Raw genomic sequence first — 24,673 nt, forward strand, 5'->3', positions numbered from 1 at the left:
TCTGCCCTATATAAGCCACAGCCTATCAGGGAGATAAATACATAAGTATTGGAGAGAGTAGTGGGTACCATAATATAAGGTTTCCTGGAGTGCCCCAGGGATATGGGGGCTAAATTCTGGGACAAGAAGCATTTGGGGAAGCCCTGAGCTCATCTGTGGTATAGACAAAATCAACATCTTCCTTCAGTGCTGCTGGTAGAGTCCTCCCTGACCATCCTTGAGTCTGACCCTATGCTGCCCTGGAACAGTGTCATCTGGGGTGGATACTTGGATTTCTGCTTCAACAGGTTTAAAGCCCACTGAGATAATTTCTATTTAAATTCCTGGCTATTCCTTCAGAGCAAAGTGTCTCTACACTGTGTCCTTGCGGTTTTGTTTTTATACCATCCCAAGAAGGTTTTTCTTTCTCTTAAGGTAACAATGTTCTTGCACTATCTGTGGGTGGGGCCACTGCAGACTGTCGCAGTGACCACCCTGCTCTGGATGGAAATAGGAATATCGTGTCTTGCTGGGATGGCGATTCTCATTATTCTTCTGCCTTTGAAAAGCTGCACCGGGAAGTTGTTTTCATCACTCCGGTAAGAGAAACACTTCTTTTAAAAATTAATAATATGTAATTGGTAACATCCACCGTCTGCTTGATGTTTTGTTGAAAAACAAGGCAAATATTTCTCTGGTCTCTTCTTTGTGTGGGTTGTAGACCCTTCAGGCTTAGCCATTGGAGGCTCCAGCCTCATGCTGAAGGCTGATCTTGAAACAGGAACAGGGAAGGCATTCACTGGCTCCTCTTGGCACCATATCTGAATAAGTAGAGTCTCCTTCAGCAGAATTTACCCATGTCCAAGTTATTTAAATATTGTTAAAACATCATAATCTTGTAGGCCCATTTCTCACTGCATGTATTTTTTGTTATGCTTGTGTTGGAGCCTTTTCAGGTATTCTGTTCATGTTTCCATTAAGTTATAAGCACCCCAAGGGCCAGGCTGATCTTCATTGTTCCTTTTTAAAGCCCCACATTCACAGCAGCACATGTGACAGAGAAGTGGCTGGTGGTGAAGAGCCTTCTGGTGATGAGTTAGACCTGAAGCAGGTCCCAGAGGGTTGGAGGTGGGTGGGTGTCAGGTGATGGAGATGTTGTGCTATTTGAAGCTCACTGAGCTCTTGTGTGTGTTATATGGGTGTGGTTCTGTGCTTGGTGTCTTTCTCTATTTGCAATTCCCTTTCCTGTCTTTGCTGTGGAGAGATGCTCCTTATCCTTCGCAGACCTGTTCCAGTGCTACCAGGTCTCTGAAGTTCTTCTTGTTCCCCTTTCCTGTTGGAATTAACAGCCCCATCTTTTCTGCTCATCAGAACTTCACTCCTATTTTATTATAGGACAGCCACTGTCTTCCTGGTAGATTCGGGTACCTTTCTGCCTTCTCTACCTGTCCATGACCTCATTGAGCAAACAGTTTGTATCTGATTCATTTTAGGTCTTCCTTGGCCGATGCTGCAAGTTCTCCAAGTTACTTCTTGAAATGGTCTGAATGGTTAACTTTCTAATTGAAACCATTTTCTTGGTTTGTACTTTGAGTAGGACTTGCCTGTTTTCTAAGTGCAAAAGGGCTGTAGAGAATAATTTTATTCCTAGCCACGCCCCCGTGCCCACTACTGCTGCTGTTGCTGAGGAAAGTTGGGCTGTCGTCACTAAGGCTCATCTCTCACGTCTGTCTCCTTAGGAGTAAGACCGCTGTTCTCACAGATGATAGAATCAGGACCATGAGTGAAGCCATAATTGGCATCAGAACAATAAAAATTAATGCTTGGGAAAAGTCATTTATAGGCCTTATTACCAGATTAAGAAGATAGGTTTATATATATATGTATATATATATATATATATATATATATATGTCACTCCGTATTTTCATGCTTTATTTCCCATTCTACTGAAAGCTTTAGCTGTCTTACCAAATAAGTATTTAAGTTCACTTTCACATTAACGTGAATTTAAATACTTACTATTCACTGCATCCCCTACATGTTGTAGGAGGGTTAAGTAGAATAGTGGAGATGTCATTTAACCGGCTTTTCCATTTACCATCTTCTCAAAGGTAAAAAGGGTTTCCCTGGTGGCTCAGCTGGTAAAGAATCCACCTTCAATGTGGGAGACCTGGGTTCAATCCCTAGGTTGGGAAGATACTCTCTCCAGTATTCTGAACTGGAGAATCCATGGACTGTATAGTCCATGGGGTTGCAAAGAGTTGTACATGATTAAGCGATTTTTACAAAGTCAAAGATATATATATACTTCTTACTTATATAAAAATAAAATTCTTAATATCTCAAATCCCAATAATCAATGCTTTTAAGATAGTATTTAAGACTATGACATTCAAACTACAATTGTAACATGTTGATGGGGCACAAATGGGGAGATTGTAGAGGTTGGGTGTACTTGTGTTGAGCCAAACTATATGAATCACTATTCTTCATTGTCATCATGCTTAGTCACTCAGTCATGTCCCACTCTTTGTGACCCCATGCACTGTCGCCTGCCAAGCTCCTCCATCAATGGGATTTCTCAGGCAAGAATACTGAAGTGGGTTGTCATTTCCTCCTCCAAGGGATGTTCCTAACCCAGAGATTGAAACCGTGTCTCCTGCACTACAGGTGCATTATTTACCACCAGAAAACCTCATGAATCACTATTATTCATTTCAAATGGAGCTATGAAAATACTGTTCCTTTTGTTTTGCTTCACATTTGTAGGATGCTTCTCGATCTTTCATTTAAATATATGATGAGCATTTCTTTGACCCCACCTTGTCACCTCATCTTTGCACCTTTGTGGGGTCCCTCCCTCTGCTAGGAATACACTCCCATCTTCCTTCTACTCTGGCCTCCGCCAAGCCTGACTGACTCCAGCTCATATTCTCAGAATCCTTGTGTGTGTTACTTGCCCTGACTCCACTGCTCTGGGGTACACGCCTCTGCACTGGGCTCTTGAGGGGGCTGTGCTGACTGCCTCTATCTATTGTCTTTGTGTCTCACAATTTTGGGGTGTCTTATTCTCTTCCCTCACAAGTACATGAGCCCCTGGAGGGGACAGGCTGTGTCTTTCTGTGAGGAGCCCAGCACAGGACTTGTGATTATGAATGTTTGTTGAGTGAATGTTCAAACCCCATCTGATTGACCCAGAATGTTTGAAAGTGTGACATTAAGCCTCCTTTTACTTGGAAGAGTGAAGTGGTGATGAAGTGTGTGGTCCTGGTATCACGCAGAGTCCCAGGTGTGCACTTTGTAGTGTCTCCATGATGGATGACAAGGAGGTTTATCTTAAGGATGGTTTATATTAATCTGTGTCTACTCCCTAGAAAGGGGCCACTGACATGGGGCACTGAATCCATGTCTTATTTGTTGATACTTCTTATAAACGAGAGGGATGGTACGGGGAGGGAGGAGGGAGGAGGGTTCAGGATGGGGAACACTTGTATACCTGTGGCGGATTCATGTTGATATATGACAAAACCAATACAATATTGTAAAGTTAAAAAATAAAAAATAAAATAAAACAAGTTAGAAAAGCAAAAAAACCACAAAAAACAAAAAACTTAAGTCCTACTTTCTTTTCCAGGAAGGAAATTTCCAAGATTCTGAAAAGTTCCTACCTTAAGGGCATGAATTTGGCATCATTTTTCGCTGTGAGCAAAAGCATAATTTTGGTCACCTTCATCAGCAATGAGCTCCTTGACAACCTGATCACAGGCAGCCAAGTGTTCATGGTGGTGATGCTGTTCGAAACTCTGCAGTTTTCAAGCACCCTCTACTTCTCCATGGCCATCAAGGTGTCAGAGGCCATCATCAGCATCCAAAGAATCAAGGTTTAGTGAAAAATAACTTTTAAGTTATAGGCAGATTTTACCTAAAATTTTACCTTTTATGTAATGTCACTGTGAGCCAGTTAGGTAAGATTTAACTCTTTCAGTGCCAAGCTGGCAGTCTTTCCAAAATGTCTGTATTTTTTAGGTAAAGTGCGTTAAAAGTATCATAAGGTCCATGCTTGCTTAGGGCCAGTAGTATAAATAGCAGCAACACATGCTCTTCATCTGTAGTGATGGCTGCAGAACGATTGAAATGTCTAAAAGCAGGAGAAGTGAACAGATGCATCTGCTGTGCTGACTGGAATGACTAGGCAGTGGCTGTGCACAGTCCTAGGGTGACTAGGATTCCTCTCTGGGCCGGGAGGGGAGGAACTTGCTGAGAAATTCTCTTCCCTGGACAGGAAGAGTGGCCTCAGATTCACTTAGTTCTCTGTGTTTAAAAATGGATTCTTTCCTCCACAGATGTTTTCTCATTGATTTCTGATCTCTGTATGTTCATTCTTATTTTACTTAGTGTGTAAGCCTGTCTCTAGCTTTCCTTTTCCTTTCAAACATGTGATTCCCACCAAACCTATTATCTCCTTTTTTAAACTAATTGTCCCTAAATAGTAAGGGGTAAATAATTTTTATCACAAAGACAAGGGCTTGGCACACAGGAGGTGCTCAAGTGTTTCTGTTTAAAATGAAGATTAAATGGGCTCTGTGAAAATGAATGATTTATTATGACCTCATAGGCCCAAGAAGTTTCTCTCTTTTTCTTTAAGTGAGGAAGGGGGACCCATGGTCTTGGCACTGAATGACTCCAATAGCATTGCAAAAGATCTCAACTTCAAAGCACTAAAAGTCTTCAGTGACTTTCACATCCAGTCAAATGTGTCTCTGAGGTTATATTGTTCACAAAGCAGCTTTAGGCTTTCCATTGCCAGACACTGGGAAGTCCGTCTTTGTGGCTGCAGTTCTGACATTTATACTTTCCTGCATAACCTGTTCTGGGTCTGCACTTGCTGGCTAATGGCCGTTTAATTTCAGCTTTTTCATCAGACTGTGTCCTGGAGAAAAGTCCAGCCAGCATTTTTGGCACCTTTATGAGCTGATCATCTATTGAATGGGGTCTCATTTAACGCTTGGAAGACTGTGACATCTGTCTATCTCGGAGCTATTATTTGTGGACAAGTGCTCAATAAATGTAATTCTTCACTTAGGGCATAATTTTCCTTTTCTTTCTTTTGTGTTTGAAAGTGAGGAATTTCTATTCTAGTATACACAGGCTGAGTATTGATGTCTTGGTTACATGCTTAAGCTGAAACTGTATTTGATTCTGTCTCGACCAGATATATAACATATACATTACTCTCCAGGGCCCTTGGTCTTTTTAATCAATAGAAGTTGATAATAGACCAGACAAGAAATTGAAGCAAGGCTTTACTGAGGCTTGTGCTGCAGCACAAAGTATAAAAACAAGAAACTGGTGCCCTCGGTTGACTCAACAGGGCAGGCTAGTACCTTATGTGGGGTGAGGGTGGGGGAAGTTTGGTGGTTTGAGCCTCAGGGGTGACTTATGTGGTCTGCCCACTGTCTTGTAGGTGCCATGTGCCAAGATCATACGCAGTTCCCTTCTTTGCTCCCAGAAGCTCAGAAATGGCAGTTGGCTTGTGGTGTTTTCATATCTTACTGTTTGTAATTGCCTTTGCATGCATGCAGTTATGTTTAGTCCCTTATGATTTCTTTGTATTTTGTTGCTCAAGGAGACGTTTCTCCAGATGCAAGTGCTCCCACACAGGGTCCCAGGTCCCAGCCTATCCCATCACCTGTTGCTTGTTGCTGTATTAGTGTAGACTATGTAAGACTGTAGCCATGCAGTCAGTGGTTGGATGGTTTGAACAACCATGCAGTATGTTTCTTCCTTTAGCTGATACCCACGATAGGCTGAGAGTGAGAGGCTCAGTCTTAGCTGTAGTTGGGACTGTAAAAGCACACAAATGATGTAGTGTCTCCCCTCTGTGTGACTTAGTATTACTCCAGGGATTCAGAGGTAGGGAGGGCAGTGCCAGCTAGGGATATCCTGAACTTGTTTCAGTAAGGTTAATATTTGAGATGGGCCCAGAAAGGTGGGTGGGGTCAGTATGCAGGGTGTGCAGGCAGAGGCTGCCTGGGGAACATGGACTTAGGTGCAGGTAGGTCACCGGGGGGGGGGGGGTGGGGGGGGGAGTGTTAAGCTTGTGGACACTCTCAGAGGGGCTGTAAGGAGATCAGGAGGGAATTGTCTTGAGGTGGGGTCAGTGGTGTTGGGGAGGACTGGGGAAGGAACCAGAAAAATAAAAGTTGCATTATTGAAATAACTCATAGTGAGTGAGATTCTGAAATTATATTGTTTCAAGAGGAAAAGAGAATTAGGAGAGATGTGAATTGTGTCAGAACAGGTGAGAGCTGGTGCCTGGCTGATGATGGGAGAGGTGGCTTGGAGAGAGAACTCAGGCTGCGGTGGTTGAAAGCCTGCAAACATGTTCTCAGACCACTGTCTGTCCATTCTGCCTCCTGGTGGACATGGGCTCAGGGAGGATAGGAGTCTCCGTGCCTCAAGTTAGGTTCTCAGTGAGCCTGGATGAGAGGAGGAAGGAATGAATGAATCACATCTTCTACCAGCAGGTGTTTGAGAGAAATGCAAGCACCCTGTCTTTCTTTTTCTTCACAATGGTTTTCACATTCAGTTTTTACCCGTTCTTCTTTTGAAGTAGAAGTTTGCAATCGCATTTATGACTCTGAGGCATGATAGATGGGGTGTCAAGATGTTTAAGGTAGTAGATTACTGTTTATGTATCATTTTCTTCCTCAAACATCCTCACATGCTTGTTTCAGTTTCCCCACTTATTGGTAAGGATTCAGTTTGCCTGTGGGTCCCAGAGGTACCCATGTTAAAGCTGCTTATACAGGTCATTTGTTTTTCTCTCATGCAAGAATCCTTGTGAGGCTCTGAATGGGTTTCCTGGCACTGCTGTTAGAAAGTACCACAAACCAGGTGGCTTAAAACCACAGGAATGCATTATTTCACAACCCTGGAGGATAGAAGTCTGAATTCAAGGTGTCAGCAGGGTCGGGATCCCTCTGAATCTGATAAGGGAGCATCCTTTCTTGCCTCTGTTAGCTTTGAGTGGTTTTAGGCAATCCTTGGCATTCCTTCACTTGTAATTGCCATCACTCCAGCCTCTGTCTCCCTCATCAGGTAACTGTTTTTTGGGTGTATATCTGTCTCTGCATCTCTCATAAGGGCACCAATCATATTGGATTCAGGGCCTGCTGTTCTGTGATCTCACTTTAATTGATTACATTTACAACTAATTATCCAAACAAAGTCATATTTTGAGGTAACTGGGGCTAAGACCACAGTGTATCTTTTTTTGTGGGGATCCAATTCATCTCATAATAAGTTCCATGGTTAGTGTGATCCTCTGTGGTGTTAGGGACCCAGACTCTTTCTTTAATTTATTTTAGTAGGAGGCTAATTACTTTACAATATTGTGGTGGTTTTTGCCATACATCAACATGAATCAGCCATGCCCCCAATCCCAAATCCCCCACCAGTCTCCCTACCCACCCCATCCCTCTGGGTTATCCCAGTGCACCAGCTTCGAGTGCCCTGTTTCATGCATTGAACTTGGACTGGTCATCTGTTTCACATATGGCAATATACATGTTTAAATGCTATTCTCTCAAATCATCCCACCCTTGCCTTCTCCCACAGAGTTTAAAAGTCTTTTCTTTGTATCCGTGTCTCTTTTGTGGTCTCACATTTAAGGTCATTGTTACCATCTTTCTAAATTCCATATATATGTGTCAGTATACTGTATTGGTGTTTCTCTTTCTGATTTACTTAACTCTGTATGTGTATGTGTATTAGTCACTCAGTTGTGTCTGACTCTTTGCAAACCCATGGACTGTAGACTGCCAGGCTCCTCTGTCCATGGGATTTTCCAGGCAAGAATACTGGAGTGGGTTGCCATTTCCTTCTTCGGGGGATCTTCCCAACCAAGGAATTGAACCCAGGTCTCCTGCATTGCAGGCAGATTCTTTACTCTCTGAGCCACCAGGAAAGCCACCATACCCTCTCAACTGGGTATTAGAGGATATCAAAGAGTTCATGTTGTTGGGTATTAATGATGTTGGTAGAATTTTAACTGAACTTATAAGATAGCAAGGGAAATCCTGATTAAAGCAGAAGACCACAGCAGGGCACTAGGGGGCTGATTACTTGCATAGCTGCAAAAGAGAACCTGTGATCTGAGACCGTGAATAAAGCCAGAAAGGTTTGCAAGGATCTATCCTCAGGAAAATGAGTTATCAGAGGAATAAATTACCCTCCAAGGCAGTCTATCAAGAAACTTTCTGATTTAACTCTTGTAGAGGGAGCTTAAGTGTCTTAGAGAATTCATAGCATGGCACAGCTGACCCTTGTGGGAACTGGAGCCTACATTCACGCTATCTATTTGGAATAGCCTGAAAAACCTGTATGTCTTTGATTCAGGAATCCCATTTCAAAGAACCTCTCTCTGTATAGTTAGATGTAAACAAGCAAATATAAAATGATATATAGAAGGTTAGTCAACATAGACTTGTTTGTAATAGTAAAAACGTAGAAAGAATTCAAGTGTCCAGTAGAGGGAACTGGTGGATAAACTTTGGTGCATCCACACAGTGGAGTCCTAGGTAAATTTAAAAATAATGGGGTGATCTCTGTGTGCTGGTGGGGAATCATCCTGGGTTGTCTGTTCCCCTCCCCCCACTCTCCTGGCCACTGCCCCCTCCATAAGGCTGTCTTGTTAATAAAAGAAAAAAAAAGCAGTACAACATATATGAGAGAGAGGGACAGAGATATCTTATATAAGAAACAGGGAAATCCCATGTATATTGCTTATATTTGCAAAAAGAAACATTGAAAGGAGAAGTAAAAGGATAAATGCTGAAAATGACTAGTAGGACAGGTGGGGAGAATGAGGTGGATGGGGCGGTGGCTCAATCTCACTTATATTCAGCTTACTACATAGTTTTGACCTTTTAACTATCTAGTTTTAAAAACTTAATTAAAACCCCTCAAAAGTCAATAGTTAAATGTCTGGCAAATGTACATCCTTTCTGGATGAACCTGCACACTGGCCTGAAGGAGAGCAGGGTCAGAGTGGAGAAGCCTACAATCAGCAGGAAGCCTGACGAGGATGGGGCTGGTAGTGACCACACCTTGGAGGCAAAGCACAGGGAGTTGAGGGGCTCTGAGACGTTGTCTGGTAGGGCAGAAATGTTCACAAATATGAGCGTCTTAGCACTCTGTATAATAGGCTACATTTCATCCACCTCATTAGAACTGATTCAAATGCATTTTTTAATAGCTGAGTAATATTCCATTGTGTATATATACCACAACTTTCTTATCCATTCGTCTTCCAATGGATATCTAGGTTGCTTCCATGCCTTAGCTATTGAAAACAGTGCTGTGATTAGCAATAGGGTACATGTATCTCTTTCAATTTTGGTTTCCTTAGTGTATATGCCCAGCAGTGGGATTGCTGGGTCATATGGCAGTTCTGTTTCCAGTTTTTTAAGGAATCTCCACATTGTTCTCCATAGTGACTGTACTAGTTTGCATTCCCACCAACAGTGTAAGAGGGTTCCCTTTTCTCTGCACCCTCTCCAGCATTTATTGGTGTAGACTTTTTGATAGCAGCCATTCTGACCAGCATGAGATGGTACCTCATTGTGGTTTTGATTTGCATTTCTCTGATAATGAACGATTTTGAACATTTTTTCATGTGTTTGTTAGCCATCTGTATGTCTTCTTTGGAGAAATGTCTGTTTAGTTCTTTGGTCCATTTTTTGATTGGGTCATTTATTTTTCTGGAATTGAGCTGCATGAGCTGCTTGTATGTTTTTGAGATTAATTCTTTGTCAGTTGCTTCATTTGCAATTATTTTCTCCCATTATGGAGGTTGTATTTTCACCTTGCTTATAGTTTCCTTCATTGTGCAAAAGCTTTTAAGTTTAATTAAGTCCCATTTATTTTTCCTTTTATTTTCCTTACTCTCTGAGGTGGGTCATAGAGGATCCTGCTGTGATTTTGGAGAAGGCAATGGCACCCCACTCTAGTACTCTTGCCTGGAAAATCCCATGGATGGAGGAGCCTGGTAGGCTGCAGTCCATGGGGTTGCTGAGGGCTGGACATAACTGAGCAACTTCACTGTCACTTTTCACTTTCATGCATTGGAGAAGGAAATGGCAACCCACTCCAGTGTTCTTGCCTGGAGAATCCCAGATACAGGGGAGCCTGGTGGGCTGCCCTCTATGGGGTTGCAGGTCGCACAGAGTCGGACATGACTAAAGCAACTTAGCAGCAGCAGCAGCAGCTGTGATTTATGTCAGAGAGTGTTTTGCCTATGTTTTCCTCTAGGAGTTTTATAGTTTCTGGTCTTATGTTTAGATCTTTAATCCAATTTGAGTTTATTTTTGTGTATGATGTTAGCAAGTGTTCTAGTCTCATTCTTTTACAAGTGGTTGACCAGTTTTCCCAGCACCACTTGTAAAAGAGATTGTCTTTTCTCCATTGTGTATTCTTGCCTCCTTTGTCAAAGATAAGGTGTTCATAGATTTGCGGATTTATCTCTGGGCTTTCTATTTTGTTCCATTGGTCTACATTTCTGTCTTTATACCAGTGCCATACTCTCTTAATGACTGTAGCTTTGTAGTGTAGTCCGAAGTCAGGCAGGTTGATTCCTCCAGTTCCATTCTTCTTTCTCAAGGTTGCTTTGGCTCTTCAAGGTTATCTTGTATTTCCATACAAATTGTGAAATTATTTGTTCTAGTTCTGTGAAAAATACCATTGATAGCTTGTGATACCATTGATAGGAATTGCATTGAATCTATAGATTTCTTTGGGTAATATACTCATTTTCACTATATTGATTCTTCTGATCCATGAATATGGTACATTTCTCTATTTGTGTCACCTTTGATTTCTTTCATCAGTGGTTTATAGTTTCCTATATATAGGTCTTTTGTTTCTTCAGGTAGATTTATTCCTAAGTATTTTATTCTTTTTGTCACAATGGTGAATGGGATTGTTTCCTTAATTTCTCTTTCTGTTCTTTCTTTCTTGTTACCCCACTGCATGTGACCTTGACCCCACTGGCAACCCCCAAGACCCAGGCTGGGGAGGAGGAAGGTCCTGGTTACTGTCACTCCCCCTGCCCTGGATTTAGTCACAGGGCTGCTCCTGTCTGCTTGAGAGGCTGGAGACAGAGGGAGGACCTCCTTCCAGGCTGCTACATGCAGCTAAAATCCAGGGTTTGTTACCTCAGAAGAAAGAGAGCAGGTTTCAAGGACAGCCAGCAGTCTCTGCCTCATGCTCACAGTTTTGGGAACCTTGGGGGAGTAGAAGTGGTATAAATTGTTTGTTCAACTTCTCTGCCACTCTAGCTTTCCTCTTTGAATTATGTCTAGCATTTGCAAGACAAGAGGGAGTTTTCTTGTATGTGTTTGTCAGCTTTGTAGCAGCTTATAAGACTGTTTTATTCAGCTACTTTGCATCAGTTAGCTGCTAAGTGGTGTAGAAGATAACAAGAAATGGGAGGTGTGGCCATTCCTGCTGTGGAGGAGAGAGGGCATGGACTAAAAAGAGGCAGTGATTGTGAAAAGATGCTTGTAAAATGTTTTTTAAAATGTAGAAACTTAAGAGAATTTTATTTTTAGAATGATAACTTAAGTGATAGTTATTGACAAGCAGTGATATGGATTGACACACACAAGGGGGGTTTGCACTCAGAGTCTCTATCATTGGTCTTGTGTTCCCAGCCTGTCCTGTGCCACCTGATTCCTGATGGCCTGGGAAGGGCCTTCCTTTCTGGGTTCCTGTGTTCCTCTCTCTGTCCCATGTTGCTTGGCACATGGTGGGATTCAGTTAGTATTTATGAAATAATTTCCTACCAGCTCACCTGTTTGTTGTTGGTAACACAAAAGTATAACAGTTGAAATGTCCAGGTTCTAAATGTATTGGAGTTTGAAGCCATATTTTCTTCTTAGAGAGGAACCAGTAAACTTGTTGAGAAGGTAATAAAGATAGCCTCATGGTCAGGAACTCTTTATCTGTTTTATACACACACACACATACTATATATATGTATGCATATACTATATTATATATATGGTATACTATATTATATGTTTCTACATACCATATACTATAATAATGTGTACTATATATTATATAGTGTTTCTCATGTGAACCAAGACTTAATAAAATACAGTTATAAAATGATAGGTAGGTATAAATAATAGGTATAAATAAAACTTTTTTTTGTGTGTGTGTGTGCAAATTCCGGAGAAGCGGTTGTTTTGTTTGTGCTTTGTTCTTGCAATGTGAACAGTCTATGTCTTTCCTTTTTCTACAGAACTTTCTATCACTTGATAAGATGTCACAGTGCTACCCTCAGCTGCCATCAGATAGTGAAATGATAGTGGATGTGCAAGATTTAACAGGATTTTGGGAAAAGGTAAAAGACTCTCCATTTCAGGGTGGTGACTGCAAAAAGACAACTGTGACATATATTTATTGGAGAATTTTGAGATTTTACACATACTGTTAAGTGTAAATTGCTCATTTACTGAAAATATGTTATGAAAATTCTCAGAATCAGAATAAGGTTTGCAATGAATGGAGATTAAGTATAAAGTCAGCATGAGGCATTTGACATGTTGCTCTCTATCTCATTTTCTTTCTTTCTTTTTTTTTTTTTAAGTTTAAAGGTTTTAAATTGTGAAACAAAGGAGCTGCATGTACATTTAATTTTTGGTACCTGAATTACTAACCTAAGACATCAAAAGACAATGCACAACATGTGTCTTTATACCATTAAAAAAATTAGATCTTAGTCATTCCTTTATGAATTCCAAAGCTTGTATTAAAGATTATAAACTCTGTCATTAGTAAAGTTTTATTACAAAAACTCAGTGCTTTTTATCATAAAATGTATATGAGAAAAGCATAATATTAATCATCTAAGTCAAGAATTAGAAATGTGTAATTCTGAGTTAAGCTTTTCCCAAGAGCTAGTCTGAAGTGTACAAGTACTGCAGCAGAGAATTATTCATCTTTTTCATCTAAACATTTCATCTCTTTTTATAGGCTGTATGTATGCAAACACAGATGAAAAATAAAACTCATTTCACATAATTCCAGATCTCAATATTAAAATATTTAGGATGGAATATATACACATAGATACTATGAATGCCCTAATAAAATAAAAAATTGAGTAATAAACTCAGGTATCCTACTAGAGGCATCCCCAGGTACATGCCAATAGATAGATAGGCCAGTACAGTGTTCTCTGCCACGGAAAAGAAACACTTGGTGAGGTCAAAAACTGCTACTAAATCCTAATACACAAGTATACGTCATCACCCATCATACAAAGGGCTAGTCAGAATCTTAATACTTTGATCACCCAAAATCTGACCCTGACTATTCGTGGGATTTCAGGTGAAAACCTTTCATAACTTTTAAAATGGAAATCAATGGCAAAGTAGTGTTTTGCTTCAAAGAAATTCCTTTTATACTGTTTTAATGGGACAGATTAATACCATTACAATTTTAATATAGTATTTGGAAAACAAAACGATAACAATTAAAAATCATATATAAGTACCAAAATAATTTTTAAAATCCTTCTTAAAGATACTCAACTTTTATAATCCTAATTGAAAGAAAATAATTCTAAATCAATAGTTTTTCCTATTAAAATAACCCTGAAACTTAACTGAATTTTCTGACAAGCAGATTCACAGAACCAACATTCAGTCTAAAATAGCTAAAATTCTAATTAAAAATTCCTTTTCCCAGTCTACCTTTACTGGAAATAACATCTGAAGAAATCAGAAACTTCTAAATAATGAGAAGGCCATTCATTATTTGGAATTTTCTGAATTTGAAAATCTTTCAAAGCGTAAACTTATCACATATTAGTTAACTTAATGGCTCTTAATCATATTAACTGTATATTTTAAACAATGATGCTTCTCTTATTATTTGCAAAAGAGCATTCTTATATAAGCTTTACTATAAAGTAGTTTTATCAGTATTTCTTCTTCTTTCCATTATCTGTACCAACTGCTTTCAACAGGACATTTTTCTCTTTTACCTTTTAACAGAAAGGAATTTGAAAAACTCTAATTTGTGGTGTCTTATTCTTTAAAAACCATTTAAAATCTTGTCTTTTAGTCTTGGTCTTGTTACTTACCTGGAATTTTTGTTTCCCCATTTCTCTAAAAGACTTAAACCACGAGGAACTGGTTGATGATTCTTCTACTGTCATTATAAAGCATTGCAAAAGGAAAAATGATGTTGGCACACATATTCCAAATTTAGGTTTTAACAGCACCTGAGTGATATACCTCTCTTTTTTAAATCTTTTATATCATCTAGAAATTTAAAATTAATCCTTAAATAGTAAGAAATCTAGACCAACACAATCTAATACAGAATCAATCACATTCAGGACACTCTGAATGAAGATAGTTCTTTCATAATACAGTTTTACAGTTTAAATGTTTAATATGATAAACAGCAGAAACAATGGTTGCATCTGCAAATGGTCTAGTTTATGAACCATTGTGAACTCTCTAGAAACAAAATCGGAAAGTGAAGACTAAAGGTGATGGAGGATTAGAAGTAACTGAATGTGTGGAGGAGAAAAAGGAAGCCCTTAGGCAATATTTGATCTTTCACCACCGCAAAGAGAGTGGCAGAGGATACTACAGCTATTTCAGAGTAGACTGTAAGAAGAATATTCACTTCAAGATGTGGTATTTAAAAGTGTTTTTAAAAGTGCATCAACAGCACTTCCACCAAGGGAAGATGATTCATCACAGCCTCCAGATGCTGGCAGAATTCGTGGTCATCTGTATGTCAATAAAGTAGCAGGGAATTTTCACATAACTGTGGGCAAGGCAATTCCACATCCCCGAGGTCATGCACACTTGGCAGCACTTGTCAACCATGACTCTTACAACTTTTCTCACAGAATAGATCATTTGTCTTTTGGAGAACTTGTTCCTGAAATTATTAATCCTTTAGATGGAACTGAAAAAATTGCATTAGATCACAACCAGATGTTTCAATATTTTATTACAATTGTGCCAACAAAATTACATACATATAAAATTTCAGCAGACACCCATCAGTTTGCCGTGACAGAAAGGGAACATGTTATTAACCATGCTGCAGGCAGCCATGGAGTCTCTGGGATTTTTATGAAATATGATCTCAGCTCTCTTATGGTGACAGTTACCGAAGAGCATATGCCTTTCTGGCAGTTTTTTGTAAGACTTTGTGGTATTGTTGGAGGAATCTTTTCAACAACAGGCATGCTACATGGAATTGGCAAATTTATAGTTGAAATAATTTGCTGTCATTTCAGACTTGGAGCCTACAAACCTGTCAATTCTGTTCCCTTTGAAGATGGCCACACGAACAACCATGTACCTCTTTTAGAAAATAATACACATTAACACCTCCCAAGTAAAGGAGAAGAACTTTTTGCCTGAGACATAAAACCTTTTTTAATAATAAAATATTGTGCAATATATTCAAAGAAAAGAAAAATGAGAAGCAGAAATCACACCTAGGGAGAAAAAAAAAAGAAACCCAAACTGAAATCCTATATGTTTCCTGTCTGTTACAAATATTCTAGAAGAAATTATTCAGCTAATCTAATCAGTGAATACGCCCAGCTGGAGTATTGCTTTGAACATGACCCCTTCTGATATTTTCATAGCAGATGGGCAGTATTGAAATCAGACCTTGCTTCTTGATGACAAAGAGCCTGAAGGAAGAAGTCAAACCACATCTAAAGAAAATGGCATTGATAAGTGCAAATGTTTTCATCTCTTTGTTTTTTTTAAAGATATGATGTCAGAATAAAATATGTAAAATATATGGAAAACTAGTCTAGACTTTAAAAAGTGTGGTCAGGTCACATTGTTAATAAAGGAAAAGGCGGGGTCCCTATGTTATAGCCATATTACTGTTAAGCCATAATGACAAGAACATTTATCCAATTTTGGGTCTTAGGGTGGTAACTGCTTTTCTTTAAACTCTGGCTATTGACATTTCTGATTGTTCAAGGCAAGGTCGTGAAAGACTAAGGTAAATACTTAGAAGGGCAGATGCTGTAATATGTAACAGAGGTAGATGCTGTAATATGTAACAGAGGTATCATTCACAAATTGTATAGTGGGCACGTATGCAGGGATAAGAAAGCACATTGTTAAAAAAAAGATGCTAAGTTTACTAATATGATCCTTATTCTTGTTATAGTTTGGGAACAGGGGATGAGTAATAAAAAGATCCACTGCTAATGATGGAAATTATCAGTTTGTAAAATATTAAGAGGAAAAGTAGCATTTTTTATGTGTTGTGGTAGTGGGCAACAGGGTAACTTAAAAATAGAAGTATGAGGCAAATATTTAAGTAAGACAAGATAATGTAAGATCTGAGAGATTATCATATTAAACAATGTCATATTAAACATTAATATGATTAAATGTTTGTCATATTAAACATTTAAACTCTATCTCATTTTCAAGAGAGCTTTCAAAGCATTAGCAGATGTTGAATTGAAAGTACAGTTATGACCAACCTAGATAGCATATTGAAAAGCAGAGACATTACTTTACCAACAAAGGTCCATCTAGTCAAGGCTATGGTTTTTCCATTGGTCATGTATGGATGCGAGAGTTGGACTGTGAAGAAATCTGAGCACCAAAGAATTGATGCTTTTGAACTGTGGCGTTGGAGAAGACTCTTGAGAGTCCCTTGGACTGCCAGGATATCCAACCAGTCCATTCTAAAGGAGATCAGCCCTGGGTCTTCTTTGGAAGGAATGATGCCAAAGCTGAAACTCCAGTACTTTGGCCACCTCATGCAAAGAGTTGACTCATTGGAAAAGACTCTGATGCTGGGAGGGGTTGGGGGCAGGAGGAAAAGGGGACAACAGAGGGTGAGATGGCTGGATGGCATCACCGACTCAATGGACGTGAGTTTGAGTGAACTCCCAGAGATGGTGATGGACAGGGAGGCCTGGCGTGCTGCAATTCATGGGGTCTCAAAGAGTCAGACATGACTGAACAACTGAACTGAACTGAACTGAACTGGGTTTAGGTCATGAGTGAGTGAGAGAGAGAGAGAGAGAGAGAGAGAGAGAGAGCCCACACAAGCGAGCCAGCTCTTGGGAGGGGGAGAGGAGGGGCACAGACATTGGGAGTTTGGGAGAGAAGCTGAGTCTGAATGAAGGCCCTGTGGGTTGGGAGGCAGAAGATAGACATGAGCTCTGTAACCTGCTGCCCTAGAAAGTCAAGTGGGCAGGTGGGGGAAAGGTCTCAAAGATCCAGGTTTCATTCATGAAATGGTGGAACTTGGTCTCAATCTTGAACCTTTAAAATATATGTGGGAGCCTCCAAATCATGGGGTAGGGGTTTCGAATTGTGTCTGACCCAGAGTCGGGGCTCAGCTGTTGATCTCTTTTATTTATTTATTTATTTATTTTTTTCATTTAGATTTTTTAAAATTTTATTTTATTTTTAAACTTTACAAAATTGTATTAGTTTTGCCAAATATCCAAATGAATCCGCCACAGGTATACATGTGTTCCCCATCCCAAATAACACAGAGGCAGATCCCCAGAACCCCTGGGCTGTCACGTGCTGCCCCCTTCTGACCGTGGTGGAGCCTGAACAGGCGTGAACTCTGGCCCTGACAGACTGTAGGGCTGTGACAGGAGCTGGCGTGGGTTATTATCTGTGTGTATCATTGTTTTGTTCTCATAACTGAGTGGAAAGTAGTAAAATAGGAACCCTAGGTGTCAGATAAGAAGAGAAGCTTAAAACATATTTCTCATGTATTAAAATCTAGCTTCCTCTTGGGAAATATTATAATTCCTATAAAATATGGGGTTAAGTTTTTGATGATTCAAAGTAACTGTTGTTAAGTAACTGTTTCATAATCAGTTTAGTTATTTCCAGAGAAACTTTTCATTTAGAATATTTCCCAGACCTTTTTATCCAGAAGTATCAAGTGTCAGTCATTTCAGTCATGTCTGATGCTTTGTGATCCCATGGATTGCCTGGCAGGCTCCTTTGTCCATGGGATTCCCCAGGCAAGAATACTGCAGTGGGTTGCCATTCCCTTCTCCAGGGGGTCTTCCTAACCCAGAGATCAAACCTGGGTCTCACACAGTGCAGGTGGATTCTGTACCATTTTATCATGGACTTGTGCTTTTAATCTTTTAGACATTTTACTAATCACATCTAAGTGTTTTTTTTTCCTCAACACTTAAAGTTATTGAGAATTTTATTTATTTATTTATTTTTACCTCTGAGAGTATTTATTATGAAGTTAATAATTCAAGGATCAAGAATTTAATATGTAAAAATCACAACACAATGCAGATTTTCTTGTCTTCATACCCCATCCTAAGGATTTAAAGGCTCTTACACAAAGAAAAAGAAATAAAGTGAGTGCCAGAGCTACTATTTTATAGGAATCAAATGACGATATATTTTAAAGTGCTACAGTTTAAAAAGCAGGTTGTAAAATGCATTTTAAAAGAAAATTTTATGCTTATCAGAGGAAAGACATATATGCATTGAAAAAAGTCTAAAAGGAAAGTTTTTAGTCTCCAAGGAAAAAGAAAGGGAAATTATATTTTTGTTATTTATATGTCTGATTTTCTACAATGCACATTTACTGGTTTGGTCATTTTTCTTTTTTTTTTTTTAATTTTACTTTTTTAATGTATTTATTTTTTAACTTTACAATATTGTATTGGTTTTGCCATATATCAACATGAATCTGTTATAGGTATATATGTGTTCCCCATCCTGAACCCTCCTCCCTCCTCCCTCCCTGTACCATCCCTCTGGGTCATCCCAGTGCACCAGCCCCAAGCATCCAGTATCATGCATTGAACTGGAGCCTATTATACAAAGTGAAGTATAAGAGTGAAGTATACAGAGTGAAGTATACAGAAAGAAAAACACCAATACGGTATACTAACGCATATATATGGAATTTAGAAAGATGGTAACAATAACCCTGTATACAAGACAGCAAAAGAGACACTGATGTATAGAACAGTCTTTTGGACTCTTTGGGAGAGGCAGAGGGTGGGATGATTTGGGAGAATGGCATTGAAACATGTATAATATCATATATGAAACAAGTCGCCAGTCCAGGTTTGATGCCCAAGAATTTTCTTTACACTTAGTACATGTAAAGACACAAACACACTTAACTCTGTTTACCTTAGATTGTGCAGTAATCCGACTTGCACCTGACATGCCGAGATTTTGTCCTTCTCCCTCGAGTTGGATTGTACACACAACAAACTGCACAGCTCCGTGTTTTGTTGTTGTTGTCCCTGTTTAGTCAGGACAAGAAATGCATGTAACACGTGTAAAATTGAGGCTTTATCACTCTGACCCATGATGCCATAATTAATGTCCTCATTCCCCATGTTTTGTTGTTGTTGTTCAGTCCCTAAGTCATGAACAACTCTTTGCAACCCCATGGACTGCAGCACGCCAGGCTTCTATGTCCTTCACCATCTCCCAGAGCTTGTTCAAACTCATGTCCATCGAGTCAGTGATACCATCTAACCATCTCATCCTCTGTTGTCCCCTTCTCCTCCTGCCCTCTATCTTTGCCAGCATCAGGGTCTTTTCCAATGAGTCCGCTCTTTGCATCAGGTGGCCAAATTGTTGGAGCTTCAGCTTCAGCATCAGTCCTTCCAATGTATATTCAGGGTTGATTTCCTTTAGGATTGACTGGTTTGATTTCCTTGCAGTTGAGGGTCTCTCAAGAGTCTTTTCCAGCACCACAATATGAAAACATCAGTACTCTGGCACTCAGCCTTCTTTGTGGTCCAACTCTCACATCCATACATGACTACTGGAAAATCCATGGCTTTGATTATACGGGCCTTTATTGGCAAAGCAGTGTCTCTGCTTTTTAATAGATTTTTCATAGGTATTCTTCCAAGGAGCAAGCATCTTTGAAATTTATGGCTTCAGTCACTTCTGAAGTAATTTTGTAGCCCAAGGAAAAAAAAAAATCTGCCAATGTTTCCACTTTTGCCATTTCTATTTGCTATTAAGTGATGGGACCAGATAACATGATCTTAGTTTTTCGAATGTTGAGTTTTAAGCCAACTATTTCACTCTCCTCTTTCATCCGCATCAATAAACTCTTTCGTTCCTCTTCACTTTCTGCCATTAGAGTGGTATCATCAGCATATCTGAGATTGTTTATAGTTCTGTCAGAATTCTAGATTCCAGTTGTGATTCATCTAGCCTGGAATTTTGCATCACGTAATCTGAATATAAGTTAAGTTAGCAGGGTGGCAATATAGCCTTGACGTACTTCTTTCTCGATTTTGAACCAGTCCGTTATTCAACATTGGTTTCTAACTGTTTCTGCTTGTCCGGCATACAGGTTTCTCAGGGGACAGGTAACGTGTTCTGGTATTCCCATCTCCTTGAGAGTTTTCCACAGTTTGTTGTGATCCACACAGTCAAAGGCTTTAGTGTAGTAAATGAAGCAGAAGTAGATGTTTTTCTGGAATTATCTTTTTTTCTATGATCCAACAGATGTTGGCAATTTGATCTCTGGTTCCTCTGCCTTTTCTAAATCTAGCTTGTACATCTGGAAGTTTTCAGTTCACATACTGCTGAAGCCTAGCTTGAAGGATTTTGAGCATTTCTTTGCTAACATGTGAAATTAGTGCAATTGTGCAGTGTTTGGAACATTCTTCTGTCCAAACGGGAATCTAGTTAAAAAAAAAAAAAAAAAAAAACCTTCATAAAGTCAATTAAAGCTGCCTCAAATCCCTAAAGAAATAAGATTTGATCAGAGGTCTCCAGGACACAGTATCTTAAAATAGGAAAGAGAAAAATGTGGGTTATATTTTGCATATCAGTTATGTTGACTATTATTTTCTTTTCCACTTTGTAAAATAATTTCTGTTACTTTATTAAAATAGGTACATTTTTATAAACTTTAATTTGTAGGCATCAGAGATCCCAATCGTATGAGGCCTTTCCTTTACTGTCAGGCCTGGTGAATTGTTAGCTGTGGTCGGACCTGTGGGAGCAGGAAAGGTAAGTTAATGATGTCTTTTGTCAGCTTGGTGCAACGCTGAAGCTCCTGTAAAATTCTCAGAGTTGAGCCCAGAGCTAAGTGTGACACAGTTTGAATTGAGTATATCTAGAAAAGTATTTATCTAGGTGTGTTCCATGGAACATTCATTTTATAAGGAAGTTTTGTGTTCAAATAAAGTCTGGATAAATGAGCACTGTGTTTTCCTTCTTGGTGCTTCACATGGCACAGTTAAGAGCTGCTTGTGGGGAATTTGGACGTCTCAGTGAAGGAGATTACTTATGTGACAGCTGTTCAGGATGGATCGAGACAATGGGGACTCCTTTTTATCTTAGTGGCCCTTCCAGGAAATCTGGAGGTCATAAAGACACTTACCGGAAGCTTTGAGCATTTCCTCCTGTGACTTGACATGATCCTCTCAGTACACATGTAGTGAACGTGCAGCCACATGCTGGAGATACAGGTACAGATGTGAGCAAGTCCCTGACTCTGCCTTTCAGAGGCAACCAGGTTCTGGGGCAAGACAGACACACAGATATATTATTTCAGCCCAATGTGGTGAGAGCTCTGATGGTGTGGATACACACACACCACGTCTTTGTGATGTTGAAGATTTGAAGGAAATGTGCACATATACTTCGTATGAAACAACAAAATACAGAAATCTAACATGGGATGTGGGCTCCCCTGGTGGCTCAGTAATAGATTCCGCCTGCCAACACAGGAGACACAGGTTTGATCCCTGGTCTTGGAAGTTCCCACTTCCCAGCTGTGGAACAACTAAGCCCATGCACCACAGCTGTTGGGCCTCTGCTTTAGAGCGTGGATGCTGCAACTACTGAGCCCATGGGCTGCAACTGCACAGGCCTGCCCACTAGAGCCTGTGCTCCTCAACAAGAAAACCCCCATGCACTGCAATGACAAGTGCAGTGCAATGATGAGTGCACTGCAATGATGACCCAGTGCAAGCAAAAGTAAATAAAACTAGAATTGTAGTATGGCAGAGACCAACACGACATTGTAAAAAATAAATGAAAAAGATAAAAGAACTAAAATAAATAACAGTGTGGAGATTCCTTAAAAAACTGGAAATAGAACTGCCTTATGATCCCGCAATCCCACTTCTGGGCATACACACTGAGGAAACCAGAAGGGAAAGAGATACGTGTACCCCAATGTTCATCTCAGCACTGTTTATAATAGCTAGGACATGGAAGCAACCTAGATGTCCATCAGCAGATGAATGGATAAGAAAGCTATGGTACATATACACAATGGAGTATTACTCAGCCATTAAAAAGAATACATTTGAATCAGTTCTAATGAGGTGGATGAAACTGGAGCCTATTATACAGAGTGAAGTAAGCCAGAAAGAAAAACACCAATACAGTATACTAACACATATATATGGGATTTAGAAAGATGGTAACAATAACCCTGTGTACGAGACAGCAAAAGAGACACTGATGTATAGAACAGTCTTATGGACTCTGTGGCAGAGGGAGAGGGTGGGGAGATTTGGGAGAATGGCTTTGAAACATGTAAAATACCATGTATGAAACAAGTTGCCAGTCCAGGTTCAATGTACGATACTGGATGCTTGGGGCTAGTGCACTGGGACGACCCAGAGGGATGGTATGGGGAGGGAGGAGGGAGGAGGGTTCAGGATGGGGAACCCATGTATACCTGTGGTGGATTTATTTTGATATTTGGCAAAACTAATACAATTTTGTAAAGTTTAAAAATAAAATAAAATTGTAGTTGGAAAAATAAATAAATAAAATTATTTTTTAAAATGTGGAATGTGTACATGAAAGGGTGCTGATTTTCTCAATGATGGACTTTTGTTCTGCAGATACAACTCACTTCAGAGTTCTTTCAATTAATCATCTTTGGATATATTCTTCAAACAAAGTTTTTTAAGAATAAAACACTTGTTTGTCAAGTAAAGGATACCCAGATGCAGGAGCAACTGCACTAAACATCAGATGCAAGAAATACATATCCTGCTGGGCTGCTCGGCTAGAGAAGGATGTTAACATTCTTAATTATTCTTTGACGAGTAGAATTTCATTTGAGGGATACTTAGGCAGAGTAGTTAGTTTATGCTATTAATATATTCTTTATCAGCCATTGCTTTCATTTCAAAACCTAAAGTTTCATTAGTGTTATTTTCATTGTTATTTTTTTTTTTAAATCTTAACTGTGAAGGCTGTACTTTATCCTGTTCTGAAAGAAAGGGTTCTATTCTGTATCCAGCACCAGGGTGGGGTCAGCTGTACTGCGGGGCGTGTTCCATCCTGAGTGCTGCCTGTTCACATGTGTGTACTGCCCTCTGTTTCAGTCGTCACTGTTAAGTGCTCTGCTGGGGGAGCTGCTCCTCAATCAGGGGGAGGTCAGCGTGCATGGGAGGATCACGTATGTTTCTCAGCAGCCTTGGGTATTCTCAGAAACTGTGAGGAGTAACATTTTATTTGGGAAGAAAGATGAAAAAGAACGATATAAAGAAGTAATAAAGGCTTGTGCTTTGGAAGAGGTGAGCAATGACTTCTGAGTTGCATCTACTTGAATGTCAAATGATGATAGTAGTTTAAACTACAGGTTTGTTAAAAGTTCTTTTTAAAAAATGGACTTTTTAATGTTGCTTGATATTTAAGCTGGTCTTCTGGGAAAATATGCATATTTACATATGATGCCAGTTTAATCCTTATGGGATAATGACACTCACAGAATACCTTTTCTGGGGGAGCAGGGGAGTTGTTTCTGTGACATTTCATTCACTTTCAACTTCTTTAAATGGAAAGTTACAAAAATTTACAAAAAGAGGAAGCACGGTATAATGAACCCTCATGTACCCACCACCAGCTTCAGCTAGAATCAGCAGGTGGCCAGTCTTGCTGCATCCCTACCCCTGCCAGCCCCATCCTCAACCCAGAGTATTGTGAAGCAGATCCTAGACCTCAAATTAGTTTATCTGTAAACATTTCATTAGTTTTCTCTAAAAGACAGTAAAGCTTTGGGGGGAAAATCACTACTTTATTTCACCTGAAAAATACCTCAAGTTCCTGAGTATTACCCATCTGCTGGTCTGTGTTTGCATGTTGTTGATCATCTCACTGAGAAATCTCCTTCACCATTGTTTGAATCCACATAAGGTCTGCCTCCTGCACTTGACCGATGCCTTCAGTCTGTGAGTTTCTCTCTCCATTTCATCTTTTACCTGTAATTTATTATTTAAGGAAACTGGAATGGTTTAAAATTTCTTTTTAATACTGTGTCATTTCACTGAGGGAGAGATTATTTTCAGAAATGGCATTGAGTTGCACAGAAAATGGTGAGTTGAAAGGTTTAAACTGTAAATTGGGATTTAAATAAGATTAATGCATAAATGATGAGAACTAAACTGATAGGAGATTGCAATTTGGCAAAAAGAAAGGAAAAGGTTCAGTTCAGTTCAGTCACTCAGTCGTGTCCAACTCTTTGCGACCGCATGCATCAAAGCACGGCAGGCCTCCCTGTCCATCACCATCTCCCGGAGTTCACTCAAACTCACATCCATCGAGTCGGTGATGCCATCCAGCCATCTCATCCTCTGTTGTCCCCTTTTCCTCCTGCCCCC

The 24,673-nt window shown here is 39.7% G+C and overlaps 1 protein-coding gene and 1 pseudogene across 1 annotated transcript in view; both read left to right on the plus strand.

The window, feature by feature from the left end:
- Window positions 1-24,673, plus strand: part of LOC139186277 (ATP-binding cassette sub-family C member 4-like) — a 158,891-nt gene that overhangs the window by 24,597 nt on the left and 109,621 nt on the right. Inside the window, 6 exon segments of the mRNA XM_070800558.1 lie at window positions 415-578; window positions 1,719-1,848; window positions 3,621-3,863; window positions 12,293-12,394; window positions 20,967-21,056; window positions 23,399-23,590. Of these exon segments, the coding sequence (XP_070656659.1) occupies window positions 415-578; window positions 1,719-1,848; window positions 3,621-3,863; window positions 12,293-12,394; window positions 20,967-21,056; window positions 23,399-23,590 (921 nt within the window).
- Window positions 12,556-16,259, plus strand: LOC139186278 (endoplasmic reticulum-Golgi intermediate compartment protein 2-like; annotated as a pseudogene).

This window comes from Bos indicus, chromosome 12 (assembly GCF_029378745.1).
Source record: "Bos indicus isolate NIAB-ARS_2022 breed Sahiwal x Tharparkar chromosome 12, NIAB-ARS_B.indTharparkar_mat_pri_1.0, whole genome shotgun sequence".
Classification (NCBI taxonomy): domain Eukaryota; kingdom Metazoa; phylum Chordata; class Mammalia; order Artiodactyla; family Bovidae; genus Bos; species Bos indicus.